Source organism: Chiroxiphia lanceolata, chromosome 5 (assembly GCF_009829145.1).
Source record: "Chiroxiphia lanceolata isolate bChiLan1 chromosome 5, bChiLan1.pri, whole genome shotgun sequence".
In the NCBI taxonomy this organism is placed as follows: domain Eukaryota; kingdom Metazoa; phylum Chordata; class Aves; order Passeriformes; family Pipridae; genus Chiroxiphia; species Chiroxiphia lanceolata.
Window position 1 is genome coordinate 60598695 of NC_045641.1, and position 19807 is coordinate 60618501.

The following is a 19807-nucleotide window of genomic DNA, read 5'->3' on the forward strand; positions in this document are numbered from 1 at the left end:
CGGCGAGCTGTTTCTCCTTGCCCATGGGCTCAGCAATGTACTTCTTCTGCTTGTAAATGTATGTGAAAAGGAACTGGAAATGTAAAACTTCACAAGAGAAACAATAGCCCTACACAAGTGATTTGCTTGCCAGCTTCCCCCAAAACGGTCTGTTCTCTTGGCCCACTGGTCTTGTGCTACAACAGCCATAGAACAGCACAGCACAAGCCCTCTCTTGCGTGCCTGGCCTCAAGGGCCAGCATGTCTTTATTTCTGGTCCTCTGGTGCAAACAGGTGGTGAACTACAAGTGGCGAGATGCTGAGGAGAAAACCATGTAATTAAATCTGGCACCGTAGTATAATAAATCTCGGTTGTATTCTTTAGCTTTCTAGACGCCTTTGGAGCAATACACAATGGCTGTGATTAATGACTGTTGTATTGTCTTAAAGAATAAGCTTGAGCCTTCAGATAGGTGACATAATTTAGCCGTAATGAGCGTCAGCTTCGTGTGTTTGATCTCAGTGCTTTGAATTTCAGCGTCGTTGTTGCCATGTCCTTGAGAGATTGTTTTATGCTGAAGAAAACCAGTAAAGGAACGGGGTGGGAAGCAATTTCTCTGAGAGTGTGAAGAATCCATCCAAACTGTTGCTCTGAGGACTTTGACTCTTTTGTTGTATCTTGGTTTTAGATATGCAAGATGAAAGCAGTTGGATTGTTCATAAACTCACCCACTGTTACTGAGAGAGATTTTTTTTTTTCTTTGATAAAAGTATTCCTTGCTGGGAGGTGTCTGCTGACAGTACCAGTGATGGGTGTTTCCTTTTGTGTGTCAAGATGCACCAAATACCCATAGCAGGGAAAAGGCTTTTTGGTCTTTTCCACACCACTGCCTTGTCCGTCGTCACCTCAGCAGGCTTCTCTGTTGTTTTTTCCCTTGACTGAAGGCAGCAGTCCTTTGATATGAGCTCCTATTTTTTTTACATTTTCTGTATTCAGCTGACAGAGGAGAAAAAACATTATATTCTCTTCCCTGCAGTACCTGTGAAGAGCTTTTCCCATCTCTGTGTTGTGTATCTGCACAGCACTTCAGCAGAGCTGGGAAGGGAGGGCTGAGGAGCTACAAAGCACATCAGACCTAATTATTCAGCCAGCATAAGGGCCTTTCTTTCCTGCTCAGGATATTCACTTTTGACTGACATAGTGTGCTGATTTCAAAGCCATTCCACAGCGCCACAGAAATGCTTCAACCCCAAATCCATCCTCCTTCGGGCAGCCTGGCCCAAACAGGCAGCCCTCACGGCAGGGCTTGGCAGTGAAGGGTCGACACGGACTCTCCCCTTTGTCGTTATTTTTGTGGGGATGGGGGTAAAGGGATTTAAAATCCCTCACCCTTTCCTATTAAGTCTGACTCATTTTGTCTGGTTTAGCATTGTGGTAGAAAGAAACATAATGGATTTGTTAGGGTCAGTGCTTCACAATGTGACGGTTGACTTTGATGGCCAATAGGGCCTAGTTTGCCACTCCAGACAAAGGATTTGTAGGTCTTGCAGGCTGCCATCTGTTTCTAAAAGCAAGTTTTTATAGAGAAGGGATGCAGCTTGCATGCTGAAAAAGTTGTGGGTCTTTTTCTTGAGAGCTGCTGAGCCTTTGTATTTGAGCTTTTAATTTCAAAACTAAGCACAGTTTATTAATAGCAGGATCTCCCTCAGGCAAGATGAACATACAAATAACATTAGTGATGTGTTGATGTCTTCTAAAATATTTGTATTTTAGAATGCATGTACCGATCCCCAGAGTGGGTCCTATTCTTTTCTCCAGCCCCCACCCAAGCTCTCTGAAATGCAACATCTGGCCACATTCAGGTTGTTTGCCTTTATTCATGCTGCATAAGCATACAAGACACAGATTGGAGAAGAAATAATGTTTAGATTTCATTTGATTTTTTTTTTTTCCACTTGTGCTGAAGTTGCCAAGGTGGTGTTAGGTCGTACACTGGACTCCATGATCTTAGAGGTCTTTTCCCACCTAATTGATTCTGTGATTCTGCAAAATTTTGTCCCGTGCTGTTTTAATAACAGTGGTAAAAACTAGTTGATCATACTCTACTCCTATAATCCAGACTGAAAAGTCCTGATTTCCTGCCATGAGCCTGCTGCAGAGTCTCTTAAATAAAGTGGCCAGCTGACCTGTAGGGTTTAGACATGCTGACAAGTATGATCTATTTGTGCCGTGCGTTAACCTGACTGTTAATGGATTGTTTCTATGTATAACTGCTGGAGGAAGCACAGAGCTGCGCAGTCCAGGTCTGGAGGGCAGGAAGACATCCTGCTGCAGGACTTAGCAAAAATAACGAGTAAAGCCTCTGCAGTTTTCTTCTTTCCAGCTGGAGATGAACAGGACCTCGAGAACTGATAAAGATGTCCTGGCTTGCCATCCAGTCCTGCCCATTTATTTGGGCTGCTACTCTCCTGATGCAGTACTGGGAGCTGGTGTGTGTGTGTGCAGTGCTTCCTAACGCTTTTATGGTACATTTTTCCCTTTCATTAAGGGGAGTGACTGGTGTGGCTGCAGTAGCTGTGCAGATATGCAGATACACAGGAGCATCACTGAAAATGGGGCTGGAAGTGTAGTGCTCCCCTTGTTGAGAAGAGTTAATTTGCTGCTGCTGAATGTCATATTAAGACTGTGGTGGCAATGGCCCCAAACAGAGCAGCCCAAGTCCTGCCTCTGCAAACATCCCAGGCATCTCAACATTCTCCTGCAAACCAGCATTTGCCAGCGATGAGCAGAAAGCTGGCAAAGCTGCCTGGGGACTCGTGCTCTCATTGCCTGAGTGCTGTGTTTCTGGCTGTTACTGGAATTACCTTTTCTCCAAATTTGCTCCCAGCCTTGGCAAGTGTCTTGGTGCTGGGGGCTGGTGTGGGAGAAGGGGCTCGCTGGCTTGCCTGCCCTGCCTGCTGCTTGGCAGATGGAAACAAAGCCATCAGCTGGCCAGAAGCATGACCAGCTCTGATTCCATGCCCTGGCTTTCCTCACAGTGCTGTGTCTGAGCCAGCACTGCTCGAGCAATGAGGGTTTTTCTACTGTGCAGGCAGCTGTGAAAAGAGGAAACTTTTTTGAGGGAATTAAAGGAATAAAACAACTGCCTTTGATGTGGTAGCCTAGTTCTGTACCAAGCTTTTTGCTGCAGGAGCTGATAGCCTACCCCTCTGCCAAATTTTCCTGTGAAGGCTGGAATATACTACAGATAAATACCTGAGGCCCAGGGAAGCAGCATTCCTGGCCAATGGGATTAATTTAAATGAGAGCGTACCCAGCTCTTACATAAAGAGGAGAACTGGTATATAGTAGGCAGTCTAAACACTGATAGGCTGCCTCTATTGATACAGGCTCCTAGTGCTGGCCATTTTGTGGAATTTAAATAGTTTGCCAATGGCTTGTCAGGTCCTGCCATGTAATTTAGCCAGCTTGGGATAGCTGATGTTAGTGATTTTCTTTGGAGACATGTGATGACAGTTCAGCCATCAAATATATGTGCTGGGAGTCAGCCCATCCAGCTACCTGTAACCTCCTTTAAAGAAGTAGAAAAACTTCTTGTCTCCTTTAAGGTGCAGCAGTGCTGTGGTGTCAAGTCCAAACACCTATGTGGCACCCTTGGAATTATGCTTGAGGAAGCCCATCATTTTCATGCAGTCAGCTTTAAATTTTCAAAGCTGAGACTCTCTTGACTCTCTTTTCACTAAAATACGGGGTGACACAACAAGCTTCACAGAAGTGCAGCCATTAGCTTAAGAGGAGCAGATAAAAAATTGAAACAGTTTTAAGAAAAAATTGCATCTAGTACCTCTAGATGCTTTTGGCGACATCTCTATTCTGCTCCTTGGGAGCTATCGAGCTTATTGAAGTGGTAGCTGTATGACCTGCTGTATCTTTTCTTTTTTGTGTAGTCTTTGTATTTTCTACACTTTACAAGAAAAAGGAAAAGAAAAAAAAAAAGAAAAAAAAAAAGGAAAAAAAAAAAAGGAAGGGAGGAACAGTAGAGAATAAACTACTGAAAAGCAAGGACAAAAATGGTGGAATCATCATTTGTAGAAATGACGCTTGATTTAGTTGGTTTAGCCAAAGAATCTTTGGCTCTATCAGAGGAGAACTTTTTCTGCTGCACTTAATTGAATTTGCCAAGGTGGAACAAGCCCTGGCATAGCAGTTTCAACCCCTGCAGAGAAGTGATGAAAAATGCTGAGCAAATGCTGTGTGAACTGGAAAGTCAGCGCTGAAATGCCTTCTTGACCTGGTGGTGGTGGTGGGTCATTTCCTCCTCCTGAGTCAATTTGGGACATTTGGCATGTATCCAACACACAGAAATGAGTTGTGTACTGCAGGCAGCACGGGTTACCACCACAGGGTTTTTCTTCCTTGTGGAAGTCTGTGTGTGCACTCGGCACCGCCCGGGCGGGCGCCTGCGCAGGCTGCGCTCTAGAGAATGCCTCTGATCTGATACCTTCTGCATGTGATTCCTTCTCTGTGGAGAAGGAAAGCTGAGATTACTTGGGAGCTGCAAGAGGAAGCCAGGATTTTTCACATCCCATTATATAGAAGCATTATTTGTATCTGGAAGAATAAGGGTTATAAGAGAGGAGTCTAAATCCGAAATTTTAGTCCTTGGCGTGGCATTGACTGTAGGTCCCAAGGAGCTTTATGTTCTGGCTTTCCTGCAGTCTACTGGAAGAAATGTGTTATTTGTACAGGGCAATGAAAGCATTGGCTATGAAAGCTGCAGTCATTTATATGTACAGTTGGATGGTTCTGAACCAGTTCAGCTCTGAGTGGTTTCAGCCTGTCTAGTGGGATAGTGGGGGACTAACATCCTACCAAATTAGTTGTTACTTTAATCAGGAAGGAGAGGAGTGGTGTGCAAATGAATGCCTTTCATTTGAGTTCATTTGGAGCTGTGGATGTAGGAGCTGCTGTTTTTGTTTGATAAACCTGATAAACCTCATCTGCTGTAACAGTGATTTCAATTGGAGGAAGATAAATTGAGGTGGAGAAGGAAGTTGGAGGGCACAGGCTCAAGCCTGAGCAGGAAGGTGGTTTTAATAACCTTGTCAAATGCATGTTGCTTTAGTTCAGGATAAATGCCAGTTCTTCAAAGTTCTGAAGGTAAAAAAGACAGAGACCTCAAGTTGTTTAGGTATACTTAAATATAATATTTGAATGTATTTGAGATGCCTCTGAGAAACAAGCCAAGTGTCAACCAGCCAACCAAGACAGAAGACTATATAACTTCCTTGTGAGAATGGGTGGGATCTCTGCTGAGTTTGTGTTCCCAGTCCTGGAATGAGAGCTTTCTGAATGTGCTATCCAAAATGCTGATTAGTATGAAGTTTTGATAAAAAGGGGGAATTGCATGCAGTCAGAGGAAGAGTGATGTAGGAGGAAGAGTGATGTAGTTTGTCTGTGGTCATGGGTGTGCCTCTTTGGGTGTGTGAGATTCCTGCCCTGGATTAAGGGCCACGGTGTGTGCTTCTGTGGGACCCAGAGGAAGTGACTCTCAAGTGCATTGAATAGTGTTGGGGGGATTGTGTGTGTGAAGAATAGAAGGCAATGAATGCAAGCCTTTTCCTAACTTAAGGTTATCTTTTAAGTTTTGTTTTTATTTAATGAGTTGCATTAAAATAGCCCAGATACAAAGCTTAAGGTTAAAATGCACACCAAAACTGGAATACAGACTACTGTTTGGAAAAGCAAACTGGCAGAAATTTGTAGGTAAGGAGAAGTCTGTGGCCTAAGAAATATGCAATACTGGTAATAGACCTGATGGTTTTTCTAGGTTATAAGGCAAAAAAAGATTATCAAATGGAAGTGATGACTTGGTGATGCTGAAAGTCAGATAGTTTTCCAACACTGTCAAGAATCCTTACAGCAAAGATGCACAGTGCCTGGGAGGCTGAGGGTAGTGGAGGCTGTTCTTTCTCCAGATCATGGGGAATTCTGTGTGTATATGTACAGATACATGTGCAAATTAAGTTCCTCTCTTCTGTCACAGCTGAAAGGACCCCAAGTAACCCTGTTTGTTATAAAATTGAGCTTCTGCAGGCTCACAACTCTGTGACTGTTTTCTGCTCACTAGGTGAGAATTCAGTGGAGATTTCTGATCATCCTAAGTGAGAAATAATGACCTTGATGGCCAACAGGTACAGCTTCAGAAAGAACCCTGGGAACTTAAAGGCTTCTTGTGAGTGTTTTTTGTGCACCAGATTGGAAAACCATAGTAATTTTCTGCATGGGGTGTCCAGTCAGTAATCTGAGGAAAGAAACCTACCTCATTTGGTGCTGAGGCCCCTTGCAGATGAAGAATGTGCAGTGGCTTTTCCTTGGTGGCCCATGACAACTGATTCTAGTGCTTGTCAAAGAGCCTCATTATTCCACAAATCCTAATATTCCACCAGGAGTGAGCTTCTAAATCTCTCCAAACTTTTCATTTATGTTAACAGCAGAAATTTTGACACCTCATTCCCTCGCTCTGTCCCTCAGTTCACTAACAGAAAGTTAGGAAAATGTGAAAAAAAGAAATCAATCTTTTTTTTTTTCTTGTATATGTATCTGTGTTCATGATAAATCAAGATAATGTTCTTAACTTCCTTAGGACTGAATATAAAATCCATACTTCAAAATCTATGAGGTAAGAAGTAAAAAGACATAAATGGAAGTCCTTTCAATAAATGTTTCTAAGAGGATTTGTTGAGATAGATGGCATGTAGGAATTAACTCACATGTATATATATGTATATATATATTTGTACTGCAAGATGATCTGATGTTAAACCTCTGACGGACAAAATCACAGTATTTCTTAAATGGGTACAGCACTTACATTTTTCTTGTGATATGGCTCTGATGTGGAGTCATTTCCACAAGCTTATCCAGAAAGCTTGGTTTATGCTGTGGAAACATGAGCTCAGTTACATCCACGTTCACTAAAGTGTTCAGTGGTATTAGAGGCAACTAATGACTGACAGCAGTCTTTTTTTCTTTCCCTTTGAAGCTTCCAAGCACGTGGCATGTCATCAGCCAAGGTGATCGTGATTTTCAGGGCTGCATCCTCTTGGTCCCTGCATTGAAGGCACCACATAGCTGTGGCTTCTGAAATAGGCTGCAAAAGTTGTCCTGCTATTGGAGCAGTGAGTGAGGACTGAGCCATTTCAGAGCAGTGGTGATGGTTACTGCAGCACCGGCAAAGCACTGACTGGGGGAAGAGGATAGTCGCAAATGTTGATGATAAATTTTAGGGAGATGTTTTTGATTTCATTGTGGCTGGCCTGTCTGGTGACACTTAACTGCACAAAAAGACTTAGCTGAGCTATCATGCTAAAAATCCTGTGGGGAGCATGGGATGGACTTTGTCAGTTTACAAAGTCTTGAGTCCATTCACTTGTATCTGAAATTCTTTCCTTCAAAAGCAGTTTTTAAAATAAATTTTCTTATCCTCCAATCTTTAGCCCTTGTATTGGAGTATTAACAAAAGGAGGGGTTATCTCAGGGCCTGTAAGCCTATTTTGCAAGGAGGAGTGTGGTGGAAGAGGCTTCCAAGGACTTACTCTGACAGTAGATACCCTTTAGAAGAGTCCTCCGCTCTGCGAGCTTCATCTTTCTCCACAAAGATAAAGGGAAAAGGTCTTACCACTCTCTTTGCTTTCTGTCTTACCTTTCTAGATCTCCAAAGAAAAGTAGTTTCCTTTTTGAAACATACCATACTGATTGTAGTTGTGGCCATATGTTGCATTACTGAGTTAAATTTTGTTGGAAGGCTGAATTAAAAACTAGGTTGTCTCCTCCAGGCAATGCCACATGTTGATTAAGTAGCTTGAGCATCAAATGCTGTTCTACACTGCATATCATGTCTGTCTAGATTGCCAAAGGGTCGACCTAATGCCACAGAGGATTCAGAGCGCTTTCTATTACCCACTCATGGTGGGTAACTCTTGTATGGGAATTCCTATCCTGGTCAGAGGTACTGTCCATCTTGTCTAATAACTGGTATATGCTGTTGCTATGGAGTATGATCCGTGGACAATGTTATGAAATAACTATTCTGCAGGGACACATCTTCATGGTTACCCTTTGGAAAGGTTGATTTACATACTGAAATAGTAGGGAGCTTGTGTGTGTGCACAGGCATCCTTCTGCACAGGCATCCAGTGTGCTGTGACAGGCAGACATGGGCAATGGCCAGTCAGTTTTTCATCCTCTACTGTCAAGTAGTGAATTTTTGTTTTGCTGTCTCCAATGCATCCAGAGTTCTTCTCTTCATGATCATCTCCAGCATGTAAAATAATTCAGATGATGCCTGTATAACTTTGTTTGATGGATGAGATTTATCCCCATCGCTGTATTACCTTTCTATCGGAACTTTTAACCTTATTTTGGAAAGTGGTTTAATCAGTTGGGGAAGGGAGGGAAATGACAGAACTTGTAAAGACGTGATGATGTTTTTGGAAGTGAGAGAGAGGGGAATGTAGCTTTTTTGGATTGCTTCCTTGAGGCTGCCATATTGACTTTCTGAAGACTATACCAGTGCAGGCAGATTTGGCATTTTTGAAGAATGTGCTCACTGCACTTTTACACGATATTAGGAAGCTGTCCTAGCTCAGGAAGATATCGGACCTTTCCAGTAGTCTTAAGAAACTGCAGCAGCAGTGCATGCATTACCCCAAAAGGGAGCTGGTGCACCCTGCCCTTTTGGAAACCTGTCTCAAACGGTGCAGCATGGTTACTCATGCTCAACAAGCCGTGGTCCCTCAACCAGAGGCAAGAATATGAAGAAATAAAATATTAAGCAGACTGAAGTTCAATACAATCATTGCATTAATCGAAACTGCCCTCCTATTTAGCACAAAAACAGTTGCAACAAAGTAATGGGCTCATCAATATGAATTCCATTCATTTCCAAATGATTCCATCGATACTTTGCTGTTTGATGCATTCATTTTATCCAGTTCATTTGTTATGCGGCTATTACTTCTCCCCAGACAGTCTTAGTGCTTCACAGGAAGCAACTTTGTGTAGCAAAACTTAGTTTATCAGTGTGTTTGCTCACTGCAGGTCTGATGATGAAGTAGACACGTAGCTGTTTATAGGCCTTAAGTTTGGGCTTGACTATAGAAAATTCCTCAGACTGCTCAGATTCCTTCTAGGAACAGCAAAGAGAGCTTCTGGGTCCTATTTTAATTTGTGTTTTTGTGTTGTGGTTGGCTGAGGATTCATCTGCACCTCCAAGCACCTGGTAAACAGTGGCACAGGCTGACAGAGGTTTGGGAGGGCTCTGCTCAAGAGTCTTGTGCCCAGGCTGCATGCTCTTCCCTTCTCCCTTCTCATTTCTAAGCAGTATTCCTGAGCTGCCCCTCAAGAGAAGTGGTGACACTAAAACACTGCCTGCTCATTGATGCACAGTGTCTGTGGGATTGAGGAAAGAGAAAAGTCCTCGTGCTAAAACTCTCCTCATAAAGGGGCTATTAAGTACTTTGGCTATTTAAGGAAAGCTTAAGGTCCCACTTTGTATGATGGTTGCCTACAGCAAGTATCTCATGGAAGAAAAAAGGGTGGGTGGGAAATCTCTTTGGAAGTTGTGTGAGCATGTGGAATGTCTAGGACTGGATGCTGTGTATGATTTCAGAGTAGCAGCTCCTGGCTCAGTTGTCATTGATGAGAAGATTAAATATCCTTGTGGTATAAAACATAAATTGATACATCTTTTCAATGTCATCCTGTAGTTCATTTTCCAAGGTTTACCTTCACTTTACAAGGACAAACCTTTTGATTGTATTGCAAGGCCAGTAGTGGCTCTGGGGGGCTGTGTGAAGAAGTTCATTCTCCCAGGGCAGGAGACAGGTCACTGCTTTGATATGTCTTGGAGAACTCCAGTATCTGGCTGAATAAAAAGATTTTGCAGGTTGTGTAAAGTATTTCGTAGGGCATAGCACCAAGGTAATGCAGCACATTGTGAAATATTAATGTAGAGCTTAAAATCTTGCTTTGAAAAATTGTTAAACTTTAATTACAACAAACATGGTTGAGCCATCGTGTTAAAATGTTAGAACTTGATGTTCAGTGTGTGAGTTCAAGCAGGCGAAAATCATCTTGAAATATGCATGTGAACAGGATTTCCTCTGCCCTTCTTCTCCTTCAGAATAGTAGGGAGGAAGCATCAGAAAAGAAAGTATGACATTAGCAGTGCCAGTTACAGGAATCTGCATGGATTTAAGACACTGAGTTCATATTTATAGAACAGCTTGCCCCAGGAAGTAAAAAGCAGTTGTTCATCACCACCTCCTCAGTGGGGCTCATAAATCTCTCTGACCTAAGGAAAGCTGCAGAGCACAAGAAGAATCTTAATTCTGTAATGCAGCTACAAGGTTCAACATGAAATTGAAGGCCCTGACCACACTCCCAGGATTTGATCCTGTGTTTTGTCCATCTGAGGATCTGGCCAGGTGTTTCACCTGACAGGGTTGAGCTCATCCCAGTCAGGTGAGTGGTGTCACCTTACAGGTCTTCTCTGTGGGCATTTGATTAGCTTTTTGGCTTAGCCAGGCATGATGTTTTTCCTTTACTAAAATATTGTCAATGGCATGGCACCATTTGAAGTACTGCATAACCCTTAATGAAGGACTGTGGGTAGTGATTGACTTGGCAACGCTTTGGAGCATCCCACTTGCAGCGACGTGTTCTGTGTCTGCGATACACAGAGCTCAGGCACTGTTGCATACGTCCCTAACAGGGCCTTTTGTTCATGTTTGTAGCAGTTATGGTTCAATGGTTCTGTAAAACTGGTGGTTCTCTTCATTTGATCCTTTATTTAAAAATAATGAATGCATTTTAAAAAAATAATAAAACATCCCTAGCTCACCGCAGGGATGGCTGTTGCAAAGCAGTGAAGAGCCTTGGGCAGGTTTCTCTCACTGCTGTAGTTTCCTTGGTGTAAATTATAAATGCAGTCATGTTGAATAGCAGCATAGTATTGGCCTGCCTTGCAGTAGCATATGTGGGAGAGAGAGTGGGAGGGAGGGCAGGAATGATCAGTATCCTCCTGAGAGGGAGTCTCTGGCTATATATTTAGAAAACCCCACAATTATCCCTTCATAAGCCACCTTTTGGTAAGGTAGCTATGGGAACCTTCTTTCAAAAATAGGTAATTCAATATTTTTCATCATTCCACATTTCAGGTTGGTTTTCACATATTTCATTCTTCCTTTGCTTTCTTCTGTATCCTAGCAGTTTTCTTTTGCAAGTTTGGGGTTTCACATTCTAGAGAAAATGTCTTCTGTTGTCATTTTTTGAATCCATACACATTAAAACCTTTCTTCATTTAAAGAAAAATTTCCACTTTTCAGAAATTTAAAGCTTCTTTTATCTGTGAAATCAGAAACAGTTTCCCTGAACTGTTTAAAGCTGGTGCTGCTTGCTTCCTTTTCTCTGTATCCTTCCCATCCTCCAGGTGTCTTTTTAACACAAGAGGCTAAAATCACCTCTGAGGCATTGCCAGCCTGCCATGCAACGCACTGGAGCTTGTGGAGACTTTTATCTCGTAATTAACTTGCAGATGTCTAACATGAAAATTTTATATGTGGATCTGAACATAGCATCACTTATCATCTGTAAATAAAACAAGGACAGGGCTTTGCATTAATAATGAGGGGGTTTATTTGAAAGAAATGTGAAAACCTGAACCAGAGATCTTTTTGTGGCGCTTGTAGCAAAGGGAACTGACTCAACTGCACAGGTGCTTAGAACAAGGGCATGGGAAATAGAAAACTTTGATTTCTCCCTTAAAATAAAGCCAAAATTAACTACAAGCACAGCTTGTGATGCCTATTTATAGCCGGTACAAACCTTCTTGGTAGAACACCTGTAGTCTCCTCCTGACGACAGTCCAGCCAGTAAAGGCTGCTGGCTCTGGCTTGGATGTGAAAAGCTCAAAGAGGCACGAGCCTACATTTTATTTGCTTTCTCTAATGCTACAAAGATCATAATTTTGAAGCTCTGATTAGGTATGACCAACATTTATACCACAGAACATAAAAGTACTGGGGCTTTTCCATGTTACTTGCCACATCAACTGTGCTTTTGCAGGGAGAGATCCCAAACACTCCTGAAAATTTGATTGCTGCAGACAAAGCAGATGGTGGCCTGTGGGGACAAAACCTCTGCGTTAGTTAAAAGTGAATGTGTGTAAGACAGACCAAAGACCATGTTGGAACAGTAGCAATAGACAGAAGATTGTAAATGGGCCAGCAAAATGGTAATGATTCAAGTTATGAGAAGATGAATATGGATGTGTCTGATCCTTTCTGAATACTTGACAAGTGATGCTATGGCAGCCTGGAGAACAAAGTATTCATTTCTTCCTGCCTTCTACCAAGCTGGAGCCTGTGGAGCAGGAGCATGGATGAGAAATTAAGCAGAAGATTGCAGGCACTTTAAGGACAACAAATCCTTTTCCCTAAAATGTATGTAGATGGTTACTGAAGCTTCATTTTGTATTCTGCTTCATCTCTGATGTGGTCTTACAGAGATCCTGTAGTTTTTGTAACTGCTTGAAAAACGTCTATGGTCTTTCTGAATTTAGGCAGCAAATTGTACAGATAAGTACCAAAAGATTGTTTACTTTTTCTTTAGACTCTGGACATAATAATTGCTTAAAAGTTACCATATTCACTAACCTGTAAAAAAAGGATATTATGGTTTCCTATGATGTACAGGCCTGTCCTTTGTAGTGAGTGCAATGTAAATGTTCCCATCTGGGTTTTGTCCAGTTGTTTATTGTAGTACAGTATATTAAATAGGTTTTGCTGAATAATTGAATGTGTCTCCAACTCTGCTTGCAGATGAGTCTTACTGCTAATGTGTGAAAAGTCATAGATGCTTTAGGGTAAGTGGCTGTCTTAAGTTCCTAAGGAGAAAGGTGTAAATGCATAGGTACAGGGCACCTAGGTAAACCTTTTTGATTCATAATTTATTTATTTCACTTGCTCCCGAGTGCTCCCTTTAACACCTCTAGTCTGCTTGGGCTGTGTATTTTGTTGGCTTGGTTCCTGTGGCTTTCTTTTAAGATAACTAACTTGTGCTTTTTCATATTTCCTGAAGGAAAGATGATGAGATAGAACTGTGGAATTTTTTACTTTGAATGATTAGGTAAAATTTAGGATATTAAATTTACCGGTTTAGGTGAACGTTGCTGTGAAGTTGTTGTATTACTGAGGACTGTCACTGTTCATCCAGTTGTCTTGCTGTGGTCTGTTAAACGAAACAACAGCCACAGGAAACATATGGTTTCAGTTTCAGTGTGTTAAACAATTCACAATTTGTATTCTTAACCTGTTTATTGAGCCTGATTTTTAGCAACCTCCTTCAGTAGCGTTGGTTTGTTCTATTTGCTGGTGGGGCACTGTGTCTGTTTACAACACAGATGTCTGTCTCCTACAATAAAAACTGAGCTTTTTTTAGAGCCGTTTGAATGTTTTTAATATTCAATCCCACTGCAGTCTCATAACTTAACCTACCAGCTGAAGTGAAGGCTTTTAAATGAGACTCTTCACTGCTGTTCCTATGGTTACACTGGAACAGAAACCTGCTAAATAGGAGCCAGAAGGGCACGGAAAATCTCCTAGTAGCAGTTCCTGTCATTATTGCAAGTTTATAATTTCCAATTTACTCTTTCACTTCTGTGCAGTATTTTTAAGTGGAAGTGTATCTTTCTGAGGATTAGGGGCTGCTACTGTTGGAAAACAGTAGCTAAAGGCGATGGAGACAGACACTGGAAACAGGTTTTTGTTCTGCTTGCAAGAGGATTTTTTTCTCCTACTACCAGTTAACTTAAATTGCAAAGTACTCTTTGTGTGCAATTCTAAGACAGTTCCTGGGTTATCAGTAGGTGACTTGCATGCCAACTACAAACCAGCATCAATATACATCTTCCTATCAGATGGTGGGAGTAATAAGTGGTACGTTAACTGCTATTGTGTGGAAATAATACATATTTAAAGCAAACAACCAGCAGTTCCTTGAGTGCTGGAACAAATGGAGCCCAGGTCTCCTGTGGATTTGCCTTTTGGATGATTGATTTTTGCCATCTGAGAATGAGCACAAGCATTTCCTCACAGCTGGGGCATTTTGTGGTGTTTCCCTTGTGTCGCGTCTCTGGGGAGAAAGGGCACCTGGCAGCGCTGGTGGGAGCTGTGGCGTCCTTTTCTCTCTCTCATCTTCTCTCTACACCCACCTTTGGCTGGAGCAGAGGGATTTCCCAAGTTTTACCATCTACTTTTGCTAGCACAAGAGCATATCAGGTCACCATTGCCATCTCCAGGTGCTCATCCCTTGAGCTCACTGGAGAGGCAAATGGGGAGGTTGAGTCACCGGGCTGCTCTTGCCTGGAGGTGGGAGAGGACACAAGAGAGGACCTGGCAGGGCCTGGGCAGCCACTGAAGGGATGCAAGGGAGAAACACTTGCCAGTAAGTAGTGGGACTGCCCCATGTCCCTCTTGCCCCTGCACACGTTAGTGAGAAGCTGGGACAGCCCCTCTCCATCGAGTGGTGCCGAGCAGGCAGCCAGCATTTCTTGTGGCACTTACCCACTTTGGGTTGGCCTCGAGCTGCCTTTCCCAGGGAGCCCCTTCCTCTGCCTCACTTCCCCTGGGCAGCAGATTGAGATGTCACTGCTGTTATCTCACTAATGCTGGTGAACATGGAGTTTCCACAGGGGAGCAGGGTGAATAGTAGCAGTGGGAAGGCATGATATCTGCTTGGGAACTGACCTCTTGGGGCTTGTTCTGGTTTCTGTTCAAAAGCTTTGCCTTGTGAAAACATCCACAAGCCCTGTGGCATGAGCGCAGGCTGAAGTCAGCTTTTGTACTGCAAAAAGCCTGGGGTAATTAGACATCTATATAAATAACAGTTGAGGACACATGAAAACAGAACAATGTTTATTCCATCTTCTCTCTGGATGCCTGAGTTTGCCTTGCTTTTTAGATTATTGTAAAGGTTGGATAGAAGATCATCACAAATAAGGAGCAAAGGAAATCTGATCATAATCATATAATGCAGGCTTTCTTTTTTGTAGTGCTGTTTGTGACTCAGGTCACGTGTGAGTAAAGAAATAGGGAGTTGTAACAGAGATGGTTTGGGGGGACTGAAGGGAAAGTGGCAGGACTGCAAACTGGGAATTGGGGTTCTGCTCTGAATAATATCAAGCTCTATTACATAACATGGTGCCTCCTGGAGCAATCCATGCTTGTTTGCCAGTGATAAAGTGTCAGGATTACCTGGGGCCAGTGGGATTAGGAATAGGAATAAGATGTTCGGTTATTGAGAGAGAAGGGAGCAAAGCAACAAACTGTAGCAATATACAACTATTTGTCAATCACACTTTGTGATAATTGCCTTTGGTTGTGGACTCTGCCCTTTGAGTAGCAAATTGGCTCTGGCCTGTGTGTATTATCTGGCACCAGGGTTAGGGCTTGGGGTGCTCTCACCTCTTGTCCTGCTGGTGCCAGGAAGCTGACCCAGCTGTGTCCTGCCGTGCGCAGCCCAGGGGTGGCCACCTCAGAGCTGTGTTGTTTTCTACAGAATATCTGGAGGATAGGGGGTTTGACACAGTGATTTCTGGGATAGCTGCCCTGAAGGAAGACAATATCTTATGTCCATCACTTGGCCTGAAACCTTTTCTATTAGGAAGCAGTTTGAGGTCAACATAGAAGATATTTTGGATTAAATTTATTTTATTAAGTAAATCACAAGATTGAAATGCCGACAACACAATTGAGAAGTTGAGAAAAACAGGTGAACAGGGATGAAAGGAAGACTAGGGCTCTCTTTTCTTGTACTACCTCCTGCTAGCCAAACAGCTGACTGTACCTCCCTGCCTTGGAGATCCTCATATCCCTCTAACCCCACAATCTCCCCAAGAGCCAGCCAACTGTGTGCTGGTCTGGTACTTGACTAAGCCTTATGTCTTAAAGGGCTGGTGGCAAATCACTAGATTTTTCCATATCAAATCTTACAAATCTATATGTAACAGTGATCAAAACACTTTGCATGCTACAAAGTTTCACTCAAGACCAGCAATGATGTTAGTCAGTCACTTGAGGTGACAGTCGGTTTGAAGGTAACTTGTGCAATTTAGTCACAAGGCCATAGTGTAGCAAAGGGATTACCAGAAACTCATTTGAGTGCCTGTTCTCAGAGGGATGATGGAAGGAGGATTGCACTGCTTGTTCGTTGTTGGATCCAAGAGTTCTGCTGAGCTTCATCTGTCATAATGTTTTAGCAGAAGTGACTTTCCAGCACTGGTGCAGTAAATAAGTCTGCCATGGTAAATTTACTGAACCCTTTGTTGACGGTTGCTGACTGCTAAGAGACTGGCCTTTTTGCCCCAGCTGCAACTTTCAGGGAAGTGAAATTACTGTTCCAGAAACCAGTGGTTCATTGATGTTCATCTTGAGATGCTTAAAATCTTCCTCAGTCTTTCATACGTAGACACAGTAAGTCTTGGAGATGAAATGAGGAACTTCAGAAAAACTGTTAACTGCATGAATAAATTCTGAATTTAAAATTAGTAACACTTCTGTCTTGTCAATATATAGACATATAAAAGTTCGGTTTGTACTTTCCCCTCCCCTTTTGTGTCCATTTTTGTCTTTTAAAACTGTTTCTTTTTTTCTTTTCAGCATCCATCAATAAAACTGTATTTTTTCCTCTTCCCTCTGAGCAAAAGCTGCCTTTGGTGGGATTTTGGTGGGAGTTGCTTGCGGGGATGATGAAGTAGCAGCTGGTAGCTCTGGGAACCTTATTGTGATATTGAGAGCCCTGCTGTGCTGTCAGAAGGGTGACATGCCTTCTTCTTCTGCAGGTACCCAAGTCATTGGAGGATACTGTTCATTGCCAAAGATAGCTGCCAAAGTCCTTCAGGCTTGTGCTTTATTTGGTCTTTATAAAGTGGAGAAAGGCTCTACATTTTTAGGCAAGGTGATAGAGTTGTCCTAAAACTTGGGGGCCATACCTGAGTAGAGAAGAGAGACATCTTTTTTTTTAAAATGAGTAGGATATAAGAAAAGCTCTTATTAAGCTTTGTGTTTTTACTCATTTATGATCAGTTTATGTAAAACAGAAGTTACGTAGGCGTTAATAAACTTACAAGAAAAGTTAATTGTTGCATTTCTTTTCCACTCTTTCAAAGACACAATTACATTTCCCCTACTTCAGCTTGCCTTCTGATGGTCCTGAACAAAATTTTTTTTTTCTTCCCTTACTCTTTCTGTTGTTCAGGAATGTATGGGCCCCAAATCCTGTTAACAGGAAAAATTTTTGTTTGGGTTTTGTTGAGTTTTTGTTTGTTTGTTTGTTTGTTTTAATGACCTTTATAAAAGATGCCATATTGCTCTTTTGGAATATTGTAGGTGATATATGAAATAAGCCTAAACTAAGGAATATCTTTCTTTAGATGCTTTTAGTTGCTGGAATCTCCTTTGATGGCTAGACCAGATGGCTACCTTGTTTGATGGCTACCTCCAGAGAGGTACCACCTGGAGACTTCTGCTATTTAAAGGTTGGTTAGGAGGATCCCCAGGCACGTGTGGCTGGGCAGGGAGCAGACCCCAGGAATATTCATGCACTGACACAAAATACTGACCGCTGGATCATGGCCGAGATGCTTCTTGTATGTCTCCCTTTCAACTTATTGATGATGCACTTCTGTTATCGTGCAGCAAGCCATTTTTCATGGATATCATCTCTTCTGGGAGGTGGGAGAGGGAAAATTTAGACCTAGTTTCACCCTGCTCCAGCAAGCAAAAAACTGAACAAATTTTTCATGTGTGAAGGCAAATGTTCTACCTGTTGCACCATATTAGAGCTGACTTCTGGTATTCCCTTAGAAAGAAGTTTGTGATGGTTTAGCCCCAGCCAGCGACTCAGCTCCACAGAGCTGCTCATTCACTTTCCACCAGTGGGATAGGGAAGAAAATCAGAAGAGTAAAAATGAGAAAATGTGGGCTAAGATAATGACAATTTAATGGGTAAACCAAAGACTGCATGCACATGCAAAGCAGGAAAAAAAAGGGAATTCATTCTTCCCTTCCCATGGGCAGACAGGTGTTCAGCCATCCCCAGGACAACAGGGCTCCATCACACATAACAGTGACTTTGGAAGACAAATCCAAGCTATAGCTAGGTATTGTGAAGAAAATTAACTCTACCCCTGCCAAAACCAGCACAAAGCTGTAGCTGCATTTTGTGAGGATGCTGTGCTTTTAAAACACTGGAAGCTTACCTGCTTCCTTGCTGGATCAGGTCGTGCAGGGATTGGAAACCAGGCAAAGCGGTGCCTAAACTGTGGCTGACATGGGCAGGAGATTTGTTTCTGGTGACTGAGGAAGGAAATGTGATGGGCAGGAGCATCCTGCAGAGCTGAGATGCCCAGGCTGAAGGAGCTGTTATTTAGCAAATCCATAAACCCCAATCAGTGAGCAGCCAACCCTGCAAGTGCCAAAAGCCAGGCTTTTCTTATATATAGAAGGAAAATCCTGTGGTGCTGTATCCACTTTTGGATATGGGTTTAAAGATTTTGCAAATACCGTAGAGCTGAGCAGTGTTACTTCTCCATTAAATCACTTTGTAAGAGCCTGAGTAATACCAGCCTTGCTGACAAAAATTGGGAATGCAGCTCACGTGCAACTGTTGCCTCTGTGCATGTGCTACCTCTGGGAAGGTGATGGATTCTGTAATTCATGTCAAGAGATCTGTGTGTCATTCTGCAAACAGAGATGATGCTCCAGATCAAGTCAATGGATCACTCCTGAGTGGAAAACCTTCCAAACGGGATACCCTGTGCATTTTAAAAACAAGCATCATAGCTAATACTGTTATATAGGTACTTACTGACAGCATGCTGATAAGGGCATCTGATTTTAGACACTTTCATAGCTTTGTGGACACTCTCTTTAAAGCGGTCTCTGAGATTGTTGAGTATCTTTTGCATGTGGAGGGCCAGCACACAGGAGTCCCAGGTGCTCTCCAAGGAGAGGAGCATGGAAGCATATGCTTAAGAGATGATAGAAATTTCCCTTCAAACTGCACCATCAAGCAAAAAGCATGCCCTTAACCTTTTGCTCTTCAGGCAGCTTCCATGGCTATGTGTAATGCGGTTTTAGCGAGAGAACAGGTGAACGAGAAAGATACAAGCACCTTGTTGAAAAATAACTTGATTTGTAGAATCACAGAAAGACTTGGATTGGAGGGGACCTTAAGAGTTCCCACCATCTCACCCACCCCTGTGCCATAGACAGGGATGCCACTGTTTCTTTTGTGGTTGAATCTGTCTTCATTCTTCCTTCTTTCCCTATTTCCCCATCTCTAAACCAAGCATAGCAATCATCTAAGTGCGTCTTTACTTGTGCTGCTTCTCTGAATCTTGATACCTCCTAATTTTAGTCATGTTCTGTAGCCTGAACAATATATTATCAGTTTTAATGGTTTTGCACCTAAAGACTGTCTGTCCTTAAGCATGTACCAGAATGACTTTTGACAGAAAGCATGTTGAATTTTGCTTTGGCAACAGTGTGGTGATATGTGTGTGCCTGATAAGCTTTATAGTGCTCCAAATACTGTAATACAAGCATCTGAAGTCAGCTGGAGAAATGCAGGTTGATTCCAGTCTTTCAGCATAAGAAAAAATCAGAACAGGAGGAAAAAGTGGTAGAGGTTAGGGCCTGACACTGCCATAAGGGCACTGTGGGAACAGGGGGCTCATGAAAGCTGGAGGCTTTTCTCCTCTTA

At 42.5% G+C, this 19807-nt stretch overlaps 1 protein-coding gene across 6 annotated transcripts in view; it reads left to right on the forward strand.

Moving 5' to 3' along the window:
• DENND5B (DENN domain containing 5B) overlaps positions 1-19807 on the forward strand; it is a 113509-nt gene that overhangs the window by 13624 nt on the left and 80078 nt on the right. Inside the window, exon 1 of one of the 6 annotated variants that reach the window (XM_032688046.1) lies at positions 16850-16883. The exons of the other annotated variants lie outside the window; for them this stretch is intronic. Within the exon in view, the coding sequence (XP_032543937.1) occupies positions 16865-16883 (19 nt within the window). The 5' untranslated portion in view covers positions 16850-16864. Of the gene's footprint in view, positions 1-16849; positions 16884-19807 lie in introns of those variants that run through there. 6 annotated transcript variants of the gene reach the window in all.